General features: G+C 34.6%; 1 protein-coding gene across 1 annotated transcript; it reads left to right on the top strand.

The window, feature by feature from the left end:
- The first annotated feature begins 1,556 nt into the window (after positions 1 to 1,556).
- Positions 1,557 to 2,736, top strand: LOC118348571. Its single transcript, XM_035690530.1, has 3 exons — positions 1,557 to 1,580; positions 1,682 to 2,017; positions 2,125 to 2,736. Exons 2-3 carry the CDS (start codon positions 1,691 to 1,693, stop codon positions 2,734 to 2,736), a joined length of 939 nt encoding a protein of 312 aa, XP_035546423.1. The 5' UTR covers positions 1,557 to 1,580; positions 1,682 to 1,690.
- Positions 2,737 to 13,947: the final 11,211 nt, after the last annotated feature.

The raw sequence follows: 13,947 nt of genomic DNA, 5'->3' as shown, positions 1-13,947 counted from the left end.
CTAGACTAATAAGACTAAAATCTCATATTCATAGCCCATTGTTTTTCCTCTTTTTTTAATAAAAGTGAGAAAGGTTGATTTGAGGATTCTAATGTATTTACCATTACCATGGGAAGCCAGAATTAGCTTCATAACATCTTCTTTTACAACTTCCCGACAAGTTTGGAAAAAAAAAAAACCAAAAGAGAATAATCCATTAGGCCATGGGGCATTATCACAATTTAGGGCTTGCACCACAACCTCTCCTCAAATTCTGTTTCCAACCAACTTATCTTGACATCTAGAGCATCAAAAGAGAGGTTTTATAACTTTGGCCTACAGCCTACATCTAAACTATTCCCACACAAGCTCATAAAAATTCCACTGCTGCTCCCTACGTTGGGTATTATTAGAGAGTATATCATATAGAAACAATAGGGAAAACAATAACAACCATCCATGCCACAGGAATCATTTAGATGAACTAAACCAACATGAATTTCCTTGCTATGTAACATGAGCACGGGCATTTAGAAGGGAAAATGTATGAATTTAAATAATAGCAATCAATGATGAAATTTAGCTGCTGCATCAACAGAAACTGTCATAAATTTAGCTGCTGAAATTTAAATAACAGTTACTACAAAAATTTATGAGATAAAATGAAGCAAAGAAGGAAGAATTCTAACAAACCTTCATATTTTCCTGGGACTAAATCAGAGTTGGATAGACCAAAAACCTCTTGCGTCTTTACACGGCCCTGAAGAGAAGTAATACATGTGATGGATTTGAACTTTGAGGGTATTTTACTTGAACAAATCCCTTGTTTTATAAATTGTTGGGAATGATTAGGCTTTAATATTATGACTCAAATCCATCCATGAATTATGAATAGAAAAATTGGCACTTTTCATTCTATACCCAATCCATATTGATTTCAAACCCAATCTCAAGAACTCGAATCCACCGTAACCACCTTCGGTGTATTCGGGCTTGGCACTTCACTGCTGCCAAGCGTGAAGTTGCTGCACTGATCACATATTTCCTGTGCATTTCTCCAACTTCACACTGTTTTGAGGGGTTGTAGTTTGTATGAACAAAATTTGAGACTTTTGAGTGCTACGTATCTCGGGTATTGGAGCCAAGTATATTGAGACTTTTGGTGATTATTTATTGTGATCAGTGCAGCAACTTTCGGGATTGACCATCTATATTGAGACTTTTGAGTGCTACATATTGGGGGTATTGGGGCTCGGGTATTTGTTCCCTAATGTGTTTTTTACAAGCATCTGTTTAAATTCTTATTTTTATACACACTGACCATCAATAAAATAACCAAAAAATCTGCAATGCTTCCAAATATGTTAATTTCTATCATGGCCTTGTGTATTTATTAATGTTATGTTTCTTGGGTTGTTATTGTGGTACGCATGTGGTTGAATGTGGTAGTGGGATGTTTAGATTTTTTTCAATTTTCCTCTACTACTGTTGTGTACTTATATTTAATAAATATATATATGGGGATTAATAAACTTCCGTCATCCATGTTCCCATAGCGATACTCCTTGCGCTCATCTGCTAGACATCAGCCGTATCAACAGGTATGGGTCATAAATAATTCCGGGTCGTTACTCATATTAACGCATATTGTTGCTTAGTTGACATGCAAAATCTTTTTTTTTTCCTTATATGATGATTTTAGCTATTCGAAATGGATGACCCCGAAGATACGAGCCGGGATAATGTGCTTTGGGGCGATGCCATGGAGGAGATATTCATCGACATGCTCTACCAGGACGCGCTTCAAGGTAGATTAAAGGGCGGAAAGATAACGTTTAGAGAGCATGGAGTTTATGCACAGCGACTCACTGCTGTTGGGAAGAAAGTGTTTGACGGGAACCAGGTTCGTGGAAAATTGACGAGGTTGAAGGGGATGCAGCGCTTGTTTACCGATTTGTTGAGCCAAACTGGTATGGGTTGGGATCCCGACACAAAGACAGTTGTCGCGAGTGACGAGTGCTGGGAGAATGCCATTAGGGTAAAATTTTAAATAAAGTTAACCATCTTTATTGCACTGCTCAAATTTGTTGTTTGAGCACTCGATTAGTCATTATTAACTGCGTATGTTTATTCTATAATTGTTAGGTTAAATCGAAATGGGGGAGGTTTCGTACTTTTGGCTGCCCAAAGTACGAGGAGCTGTGCACCATATTTGGCGCGTCTGTTGCATACGGGACTATGCAACACGCATCAACACAGCTACCCGCAGATAGCGACGACGAGCGGCGCCTGGATCAGGAGATGCGAGCTCGACGCCCTCCCGCACTAGGCCATCGACAGGACTTGCCCATTGGCAATGATGACTTTATTGACTTGATGGGGATCGGGTCACCATCAGAGGATGCCGTGACTGGGTCATCACGCAGGCCGAAGCCAAGAAAAAAGAGCGATTTTGAGGTGCAGCTTTCTGAGGCCGTCGAGGAGGTTAAACTGACGCAGAGAGCGAGGCGTAAACGATATGAGGATGCAGAAGCTGTGGCATCATCGAAGCGCAGCAAAGAGACAGTGCCTAGTGATGGGACCAATGCGGGGTATGATCCGATTAGTCATTGTGCGACGTTGCTCAGCGAGCTTTCCCCTCCGTTGGAGCCATCCCAACTTGTTCGCGCAATCGAGAGATTACTGAACCCAGAGATGCGATTGTTTTTCTTGTCCTTGGATGCTGCAAGGAGGGACGATTGGGCCCGTAATTGTTAAAGTAGGCTCATTTATAATTCTTAGGCTATATTTTCGATGGCATTGTCACCCTCTTTTTTTCATGAGACTATTCGTATTCCTTTGTTGTAATCTGATTGAAATGAGGACGGATTATGGAGGACCTGTTTTAGACTTTGTTCGGGTTCTGTATGATTATATTGGATTATGTTTAATATATTATATTAAGATCGTAGTACCTCCTTATTATTTTGTTAACTTGTGACAGATTATTTACAATGGTTGTTTTCTTAAAATAGTACGAATTAACCCATTGTGCACACTGGGAATTGGTCAGCCGGAAGGTACTCGATGAACGTGAATCTAGATTCAGATGATACGTTCCCTAATGTGTGTTTGACTGATAGTAGTGAAGATGACCTTGCAACTGAGGATCTTGAGACACTCGCAGTTCTTGCGAGGGCTGGTAGAGAAGCACAACAACAGCTTAGACAGCCACAACACAATATTGGATTACGGGGACATCAATATATTTTGGAAGTTTTGAATGGGAATCCAAGAAATTGTCGCGAGTTATTCCGACTTGAGGTTGATGCCTTCCGCGCCTTATGCAGCTTGTTACGTTCAAATAGATTTTTGAAGGATACTAGAAAAGGGTTGACCGTCGAGGAACAAATAGGCATGTTCACATCGGTAGTGGCAGCTGGAGACGAGCAACGGATTGTGGGGCAGCGCTTTCAACATTCAACAGAAACTGTTAATGCCCATGTGAGGAACGTTATGAAGGCCCTGTGTAGGCTAGGGACACATCTTATTTACCCAACTCACACATCCGGGGTGCACCCAACAATCGCAGCCAATCCATCCAATTATCCTTGGTTTGAGGTAAGTTGTTTATGGTAGATAATAAAATATAATTCTGTACATATTGGATCATTGTTTTGTAAATTACTTAAACCGTATGTATTCGTATGTATCATGTCCGCTTACTCGTTCGCAGGGATGCATTGGTGCAATTGATGGGACCATGATCGACGCTGTTGTACCTGCAGAGGTGCGTGAGGCATATCGCAACCGGCATGGCAAAGTTGCCCAAAACGTATTGTGTGTATGTGACTTGGACATGAAATTCACATTCCTGTACACTGGTTGGGAGGGGAGCTCGCATGATGCACGTGTATTCATCCATGCATTGTCTCAGGGCCGCAACGCATTTCCAATGCCTCTCGATGGTAAATCAATTCGAAGGCCACAATTATTTTTGTCTGATTATATTGGGTCTTTATATCTGTTGTTTTTAAAAAGCTCGGGATTCGTTGCTTGGGGCCTGATTATCTCATAATGTTAATGGTTGACAGGTCATTATTATCTAGTCGATTCGGCGTATCCATGTACTCGAGGATTTATGCCCCCTTACCCTAGAGAGAGATATCATAGAAGTGACCGTCAGGGTCAGCGGGGATTTAGGGGGTATAAAGATTATTTTAATCATCGTCATTCATGTATTCGTAACGTAATAGAACGTACATTTCGGGTCTTGAAATCACGATTTAGAATTTTAAGACTCATGCCTGGTTATAAAGTTGGGAGGCAAGGGGATCTAATCATTGCATGTTGTACGTTACACAATTTTATTAGAATGACGAGCCCGAATGACAGGTTGTTCGAGGAGTGGAGAGATATGGAGCTCAGTCCAAGCGGTCGTGCATATAGCGATGCCGCAGTTTCAGAAAATCATCCTGACATGACCGTCGAATCAGCACGAGCTATGGCTGCAATTAGGGATGACATTGCCAAACGTATGTGGGAAGCTAGGAGTGGTCATTGACTTATATTGATAAATATTGACATTATTGAGACTATGTAAGGGTGTAGTTAGAGATTCAAATGTATTGCAAATTTTAATGTGGTCTGGCAATATATTACTAATTTATATAGATAGGGAAGTTTGTAGCAAATTTATTTAGAAATATGGTTGCTAATATTATAAGCTATATACGTAAATTTAGTTTCATAAATAATTTGTCGGTATGTAAATTTTATCGTACACAAATTTACAAGGATTGATTTTATAATTTAATGATGTTATTTTCCTAATTGATTATCATTGACTATAATTGAAAATTAGAGGTTGGGAAAATTTCCCATTACTACGGTGAATATGGGAAATGAATTTAAGCACAGCTATTTGAACAAATTATTTTATAATATATTAATATTATTTAACGTGTTTTTTGCGGCTAATTACAATTGGGATTTTTGAATAAATGATAAATTTATTATGGAAATTTTGTTGTATTTTCATTAGAAAAGACTATTGTAATCCAAAAATTTTTATTATTCATTTCATTAAAAAAAAAAAAAGTATCTGGGTAATTAATAATTTATTTAATACTTCTTTATCAATAATTTATAAAAAACATTTAATATAAAGTTAAAACCATATCAATTCATAAATAAATTACAACAACTTATAAATTATCTCAACTCATCTCACTACTATTCATAAATCATCTCAACTCATCTCAACTCATCTCAACTCATCTCACTACTATTTAAAACTCATCTCAACTCATCTCAACCCATCTTCGAATCCAAACGAGGGCTTAGAGTCCGGTGGTGAGGGGTAAAAGGTCTGGACACAAGGACAAGATGTAATAGCAAGAACTGTGTTGAGAGAGAGAGAGGGAGAGAATGTATAGCTTGAAACACTTGTATCAATAGGATGAGATCGTTAATTTTAAAAAATAAAAATAAAAAACTCTTTGTATCCGACGTGATAACTGAACGATTGATTTTTGCAATTCGGAACGTGATGTAATTAAAAAGGTGGTCCTCATGTTAGGATGTTAATAATGACTTTGTTCCAGTGTTCGTTCAACCTCGTTTCCCGAACAAAGAGCAATGATCTATGTCCTCAATTAAGAAGACAAATCACAACAGTTGATTTAAGAGGCACACGAAAAAGTGGCCCATCTCATGTGTAAAAGTTTCAAAGGCAACGTACGTACACAGACAAAGATGAGTGTCTTTGTCAGATAATGCTCTCAGTCTTTGAAAAGGAAAATGAAGATACATTGTAGCCAATAATAATGAAGATAATTAGAAACACGTGATGATGCTTAATTCTATGGATTTGTTCTTTCAAAATTATTGTTAATGTAAATTATATAATTTTATTTTAAAATATTTTTTAAACATTCTTAATTATTAAAAAAATCATAATTTTATTAATATTTACTTCATCAATTATTAAAAAAATTAATTAAAATACTCTAATAAACTTTGAGGGAGTAAATCCACAAGGCTGTGTCTCATTTTTCATAAGAATAATGATAAGGACATTAGAGTCAAATGGTAAAAGTGTGTGAGTGAGCTGGAGACAGCAGGTGGTCGTGGTGGTGGTGGGCATGTGCAGAGAGCGTGGACATTGCTAGCTGGCTTGGGCCATCCAATCCCAAGGGAGGAGATCCCTAAAGCATTCCCAACCCCCTGTCCACCAGCAAAGCTGATTCTATCAACTCCGACGGCCTTCATCGTAATCTCCTTAATTACTTACGGAGATGTTCCGTTAAGTCGTTAACGACCTCTATTTTGAGCGGAGCTGACCAGCCTGACCTACTTGAAATTTGAATAAATATTATTAAAATATTATTTTTAATATTATTAAAATATTATTTTTAATATTATTATTATTATAAAATTTGAAAAAATTAAATCGTTTATTATATTTTATGTAAAAATTTAAAAAATTTGTAATGATTAAATAGAATAAGATGAGATGAGATATTTTTATTCAAACAAGAATTGAGTTCGAATTTTTCATTGCATTGTATTTTATATTAGAGTAATGCTATATACAGTCGTGGACTGTACAAACGTCATGCAGTCGCTTTGAAAAAGAGTGGAGTTTACTATTAAAAAATTAATTTATTTTTATGTGGGTTTCATATTTATTCACTTTTTTCAAAGCGACTGCACGGCACTTGCACACTCATGACTGCAAGTATAATTTCTCTTTATATTAACGAATAGCTTATTTAATATAGGAAAATGATAATCTTATAACTATTTTACAATGAAATGGATGGTAATTTTGTAATATTAAAATTTATTTTTAATAGAATGGCATGATTTCATTGATTGTTTGAATATAAATTGTAAAATAGTTGTAAAAGTATCAATTCTCTTTAATACATGAACAAGTCCAAACTTGTTCACAAATAGTTTTATATAGATATAATAGATTATTTATTTTATTTTATAATTTGATGTCTGAGTTTTGGCAAATAAACTTTGAGTTTTTACTAATATCTTTATAAACTTTATATATATGTATATATATCAATGATTAAATTCATAAGAACACAATTAACATGTTTACTATAATGAGCATGACTTTCTCTAAAGTCTTTAAATATTTTACATATTCTCATTATAAATATAGTGATAATACTATAACAGTTAATAAATATGAAATTATTTGAGTTTATACGAGTTGAGCTAATCTTTATTCAAATTGTCTCATTATAATCGATCATGTTTTTGTATTGACGAACAACTCATTTAATGAATGAATCAAGATAAATTCGAATTTGACCGAATCGATCCCATTAGCTTATCAAGTAGTATTGTCATTTACGGTCGTAATTGATAATAGTGTCAAAAAGGAGGAACAGTGTCAGTCACTCATAATGGAATAGTAGCGAAATAGTTTGAATTAAGATAATTTTTATGGAGTTTTGGAAAAAGATAGAGAAATAAATAAATAAAATATTATAAAGTTAAAAAATTATTTGAATATAATTTTTTTTTTGAAATTTAAAAAAGTTGTATTGATTTTTGTGTTTTATTTTTAAGTTTATAAAAGTTGTAATGATTAGGTAATAATTAAATGAAAAAACTAAAAATTTGAAATTAAAAAGTATTTTGTGTTTAAGTAATGTTTACGAAAGAAATTGTGAGAAATTTTGAAAAATACTCATCTTAAAGTACCCTAAGTCTGGATTGGCTCACTTAGATGCTGGATTTGAATTATTATTATTTTTAATGATTAACTTTTGAAATTTCTCTATCAAATAATAGAACTTTGGATGTTTCAAATTAGAATACAAAGTTTTCATCTATTTGAGACTCAAGGGAATATTTTGGATACATAGGATTATGTTCTGATTTTGTTGTATTTTCTATAGACTGAAAGGTATTTTTTTCTTGGGGCGTATTTTCTAGGCCATATGCTACTTGTTGAGGATTTGTTTCACCGCCAATTGATTTCGACCAATAATCTGCAATAAGGAAAAAGAGTGGTTCATAATGCTAGGTGCACTTCCGGTGTCTAAGTTAGAAATATGAGTGTATTACTTAGCAAGAAGGGGCATGGAATCATACCTTGGGCTGCTAGCATTGGTCCCTTATATAAGAGTGAATTGTTGCTAATAAGGATTGTTTATTTCTCCCAATTCTCAAGGTCTTGATTGTCAAATTTTCGGGATATGATAGCAAAAGGAAAGGGTTGACATATCATGGACTTCTATTCTGAATACTCGTCGTTTCCTTAGGGGTAAATATCTTATATCAGACTTAGTTACCATAGTAATCTTATTAGGTGTGGTATGATCTCGTGGTAACAAGCATATGGTGTTCCTACAGGTTCGTTGACCAGTTGGGCCCATTACAGTGGCCTTTTACTTTATATCATTGGGCTCATCTAATAAAGATTTAAACCATTCTCCACTACCATTTATGTGGAGGATCTCTAATGGTATTAATGGGATACTTCATAACGCTAGGGTTGAAATTCTTTCATATAATTTAGAGAACCCAACAAAAACATGATATGTGATAAAAAAAAAAAAAAAAAAGGAATTGGATATGATCGTATCCGAGTCAATTATGATTGACTAAGCCTAGTTTAGGTACTCAGGTATTCTAAGAATACCTCACTATTATTTATTATTTTATTATTATTTTTTACTTACTTTTTATTATTATTAATTACTATTTAATATTTTTTCATTACTTTTTCACTACTATTCAATATCTAATTAAATAAAGATTTTTACATAGGCTATCCAACAATATGAGCGATTGAATATTTACCAATGTTTTTTTCCCCTTTTTATATGTCAAATGATGTACGTCTTGAATATATAAAAGTGTCGAATAAATTAACCTATGAAATAAGGGAGCCATGCTTAGATTAGGATGATTGACTTGTTTTATTATTTATATCGAATTTGTGTTTCAACTTATGAATGATCTGAATTCAAATGAGTCGGCACGACTGAATCCAATTAACAGTCCTAATTAGGACATGACTTCAGTGATAATGGCCATATCACATATGACTTTAGAAAGAATCGCCATATCACATATAGTTGAAACTTTTTTTTTTCTTTTTTTTTTTAATGTCCTCCAGCAAACAATATGAAATATCTTGAGTTGAACTTGTTTACATCCTATTTCTTTTGCAGTCATATATCCAAAATGGAAAAATGATAAACCTACAACCATTCTACAATTATATTTTTATAACTCTATTTAAAATAAAGGGTATTTATGTAAAGAGAAATCATTTTCCTCTTATAAACAAGCTCCATACAAGTACTTGTAAAAAAGTGGACTCCACCTAAAAAGTCGTAAAAAACTATTCTTTATTAGTAAGACCCACTTTTTTACAAATGGGTTATATGAGATTTGTTTATTTGAGACTTGTATCTAAATACTTGTATGTAAAATTGAAAATATTTTTTAATAGTGTTACAATTACATTAGTTGATTTGAAGTGAGTCATAAAATAGTTGAAAAAACGTTATAGGTGTATCATTATCCTATTGAAATTATTAGCCCATGTATTGATAGTCTTTAGATAAAATAATGATAATTTAATAAATAACCATTAGATAAAATAGTAATATATGACTGTTAGATCTACGAAATATGACTATTCAAAAGTAGATAAAAAATAATATTTTATCATTATAGAGTGTTAGATAACTAATCCAATATAATCTTAAGTTTTAAAAGGGATAGCCAAAATGTAAAAAATAACATCCTCGACAAAATCTACCTAAAGCAATGATAATGCTCTTACATCCAATTTTGCTAGTGCTCATCTATATAACACAGAAAAATGATAATTGCATTACTCTTACACTACAACAAAAAATAGCAATTTTGTCCCAAAAAATTGTTGGGACGAAAATTTGAATCTTGTCCCAAACTATATACTTTTTGAGACGAAATCTAATGAAACCATTCGATGGCGTTTGAACGTAATGATTTTTCTAGGACGATTAAATTTCATCCCAGAAAGATGATCTTACGGTTAAATTGTTATGTTTGATCGTAGCTCTGTGTTCGAACACATTTTAACTTAGAAATGCTCGACTGTTAAATTTAGTGTTAAAAAATACATCTTTGTTCAAACACAATGCGTTGAGTGGTTGAACGAAATTTTATACGTTCAAAAGTATTATAAGGGTAAAACGTTCGAATGTTAAATATAGTCTTTAAACGTATATGTAATGTTTGGTGTCTTAAGAAATCATTCAAACGCTTATTATGTTAAAACGCTAATTGTATCTATGTTTAAATTGAAATTATAGATTACGTTTGAAAGTTCTGTATACCAATCAAATGGTTAGATTGACTATGTGTTCGAATGGTTTTTAGGCATTCGAGTAGTAGGAATTTTTTTATCATAAAATCATAAGAAAATACATAAGAGTTATTCTATAAATATAAAAAGTAGTCTCATAAGTGAAAACTAAATAGAGAAAATATTGTTTATCATACAAAAACAATACGTAAATTATTAAACTAGTTGCTAGGAGGCCTGGATTGTTACATCATCATCTGCATTTGAACCTGCATCTCTCTCATGAACTACTCTTGCTGTTGTTCTCGTTGTTTTAAGCACATCTCTATGTCTGTTTGTTGTGCCATCTGAGCCTCTAATTGATGCTACTTTGTCCTTAATTGCTTGATCTCAAACTTTGCGTCTTCTAAAATTCTAGAAGTATTGAAGGCATTATTGGATGATGAGGACGAGCTAGAAGGCTTGACATAACAATCCAAACCCCTCAAATATCTTGAATGTGGACCCAAATGTTTTTTAAAAATGTCAACATCACTTGTTGAGGAACTTTGATTAGATGTAGATTCAACACACAGGACACCCATATTTTTATACACATAAGAGAATAAACTAATATTGCCACAAATATATAAATATGTTTAATTAAAACAAATATTTGTATTTATATAAAAACAAAACAAATAGTTGTATGCTTACATAATTTTGACATGCATCGGAATGGGTCTACTTTCTGTTATGATCAGTATGTGATACAACATATAATTTTATCAGATCATAATCAGTATCTAACAAACTTGAGCAACCCATTACATAAAACAATATTACCAGTTTCTTTGATAGATCATGGAAAGATCTTGAGCCTGCATGATGATGAATTTTCAAATTCCATCTATTTGTTTTATTTATAGAACTTCATTCTTGCAAATAATTAATAAATATTATCAAGAGAGAATAAAAAAAAAATGACATATAAAATAAGTCATTTACCTTATGTACCACTGAGCCTTTTCAAACTTTCTTCCATATAAATCATAAACATGCTTTGCACCAATCAATCCTACGTGTTGCGAAAATATAGAAAATCCATTTCTTTGTCTAGCTTGATCAACATCAAAGTTCCTTACTGACCGCTCAAACCTCGTGTCAACTCCATGGAAGTACCAGGAACATAATGTATGTCACTTATCATCAATATATGCTTCTACAATTGAACCTTCTGGGCAGTTCTTGTTACTCACTATGCATTTCAGCTTTCCAAGGAATAAGTAGTTGTAATAGGTTGACAAACACAAATCGACATCATTCAATTTTAAAAAAGTCTTATTATGTCTGCAAAACTCATCACCTAGGCATCCTATTTCTTCTTGTTACTCACTGTGAGTTTTAGTTTATTATTTTGTTTGAAATATGATTTGGTTAATTTGAATATTTATGATATACTTAAGAAGAATACTTGGTTGATTGTGACTTGTGGTACTAAAATTGTAACGCCCGTCCATGTGGTGGAACATTTTATAAAAACATTTTAGAAAGGACGATGGGAATTACCGTTCAATTTAAAACTTTTTGCTTCCATACCCAGGGTGCAAGACTCTACGTTATAAAATAAAATGTGCTTTGAGAATAAAAGAGGTTTATAGCAGAAAACATTAATCTTAAGATAAAAAAGCCTCTCATACAATTAAACTCGCATGCCTAGACTTCCATGCACTTCCCCATAGGCCGTGTCCTTCCTGACGCGTACTGCTCATTCAGTTCCTATGGGGGAGAGGCACACAAAAACTAAAATAAGTCGATGACTCGTAAGCATTACTTCATACGGTTAAAATATAATAACATAGGTTTTCATTCATGCATTCATCATTCCCTACATACTATACGTACATGCATTCGTTTGGAAACATCACTGGACGAGATTTTTCTTTAAAAAGGGTTTTTCTTTTAGTATAACATATCTTCTGTCAGTGCCTTCATTTCTTCAAGAGTTTGATGCATTCATGCATTCATACATTTTTTCTTATCACTTTCATTGGCCGGTACACACTGTTACGCCCCGTGTGTTGGAGTTAGCGGTCTTTTGGACCCGGACTCCACCCGTGCCCACTGGTTGGGAATCCCTTTTTCCGTCAGGGGCAACACTGGGTGCACTACCAGTACTACTTACCCGACATTGTAATCAGCCCAGCCCATTGGTACCCTTTTCATTCATTCATGTGGTGGTTACGTATTTTCATGCATTAAACGTTCAGTCCTTTCATTCAGTCCATTCATTTCAGTCCTTTCAGTCTTTTCTTTTCAGTTAATTTTAGCTTTATCTTTTCAGTTCATTCATGAAAAAACGTCATTTAAAAGCATGGGCTTAAACATCATCTTTCATGGCTTCTGTAAAGCATTCACATGCATACAATTAATACTTTGGTTGCATAAAAAGGGGCTGCCAAGGAGGGTCGGGTCATACATACGTATACCTTTGAACACTTAGCATGCTTTTGTAAAACATCTTTAGTGTCGTTTCGTAAGGCATCGTAAAGGGAAAAACATTACATTTTCATTTTGTGTATTTTAGAAAACTCTAGAAGAGTATGAATGTAATACTTACCTGGACTTCATGCTACTTTCATATCATGCAATCCATTTATGTGCGTGTCAGATGGCAACCTACATGCCTACACAAAACCTTAACGTCATTCTTTATCTAATGCATAAGCAACTAAACTTAGAAATAGAGCTACACTTCATTTGTAACACTCTCCTTCTATCCCTTTACGATCACTACCTCTTCCAAACTTAAGGTTTTACCTCGAGTGTTCGTGTTCATCCACTAAGGTGAACCTATGATTCACCTTAGGATTAAGACACCAAGACGAAGCTCTTATTCTTCTTGTTAACCACATTCCGATGCATGATTCAAACCGACGGAGTCACGCATGCATGTGCCTTCATGCATATGAGCTCACACTAGTCCTCATTCCCATCCATACATGCCACACAACTCTAAGCCAACTCTGAAGCTTAAGCATCGTGTAACTATGTTTAGAACAGATTACCCATTACATGTGGTGAATCCGTCCGGTACATGTGTCTCACCAGATTACACACGTACCTTACCCCTTTATCTCCTAAGACCAACATATAACACGTTGATCACATGCTCATAGGGACAAGCGCCATACTTCGATACCAACCTTCTCCTAACCCGGCTAGCATGACTCTTCATGCTACCTGTCCCTTTTGACAGTTCATCCCAACACTTAACACGACAAGACTCCATTCACAACTACACCTTACGTCGCGTCATATAGCTCGAGACTACTCCCAAGCTACACCATGATGGTGTCACGTCCCGTGACATCCTGCTGCGTCATTTCTACGCTAACTCCTAACTTATCACAAGTACGGTCCCTCATGTACTCCTGTCACATCTTGACATCTCGTCACATTCCTGCTACACCATTCCTACACTAACTCCTGACCCATCACAAGCACGACTGCTAGTAACCATGTCACTTCGTGACATTCCCCAATCATGCTTCCGCTATGCACTCTTACACTTATTCTGTCACTTCACATACTCCCAACCATAAGCCAGCTACATAGTGACACCTGTCCCTTCAGAGTACAGGCCACGTCTTAACTTCCTCGGGACACTGTTC

The sequence above is a fragment of the Juglans regia genome, chromosome 1 (genome assembly GCF_001411555.2).
Source record: "Juglans regia cultivar Chandler chromosome 1, Walnut 2.0, whole genome shotgun sequence".
Lineage (NCBI taxonomy): Eukaryota > Viridiplantae > Streptophyta > Magnoliopsida > Fagales > Juglandaceae > Juglans > Juglans regia.
Note: the sequence above shows the minus strand (reverse complement) of the source record. Positions and strands in the feature narration are given on the sequence as shown.

What these genes read in the sequence shown, in the direction of transcription:
- LOC118348571 (XM_035690530.1), top strand. Translation starts at nt 1,691, where the DNA reads ATGGATGACCCCGAAGATACGAGCCGGGATAATGTGCTTTGGGGCGAT. An exon ending in GCTGGGAGAATGCCATTAGG is followed by an intron (nt 2,018 to 2,124) that starts GTAAAATTTTAA and finishes TATAATTGTTAG; the next exon opens with GTTAAATCGAAATGGGGGAG.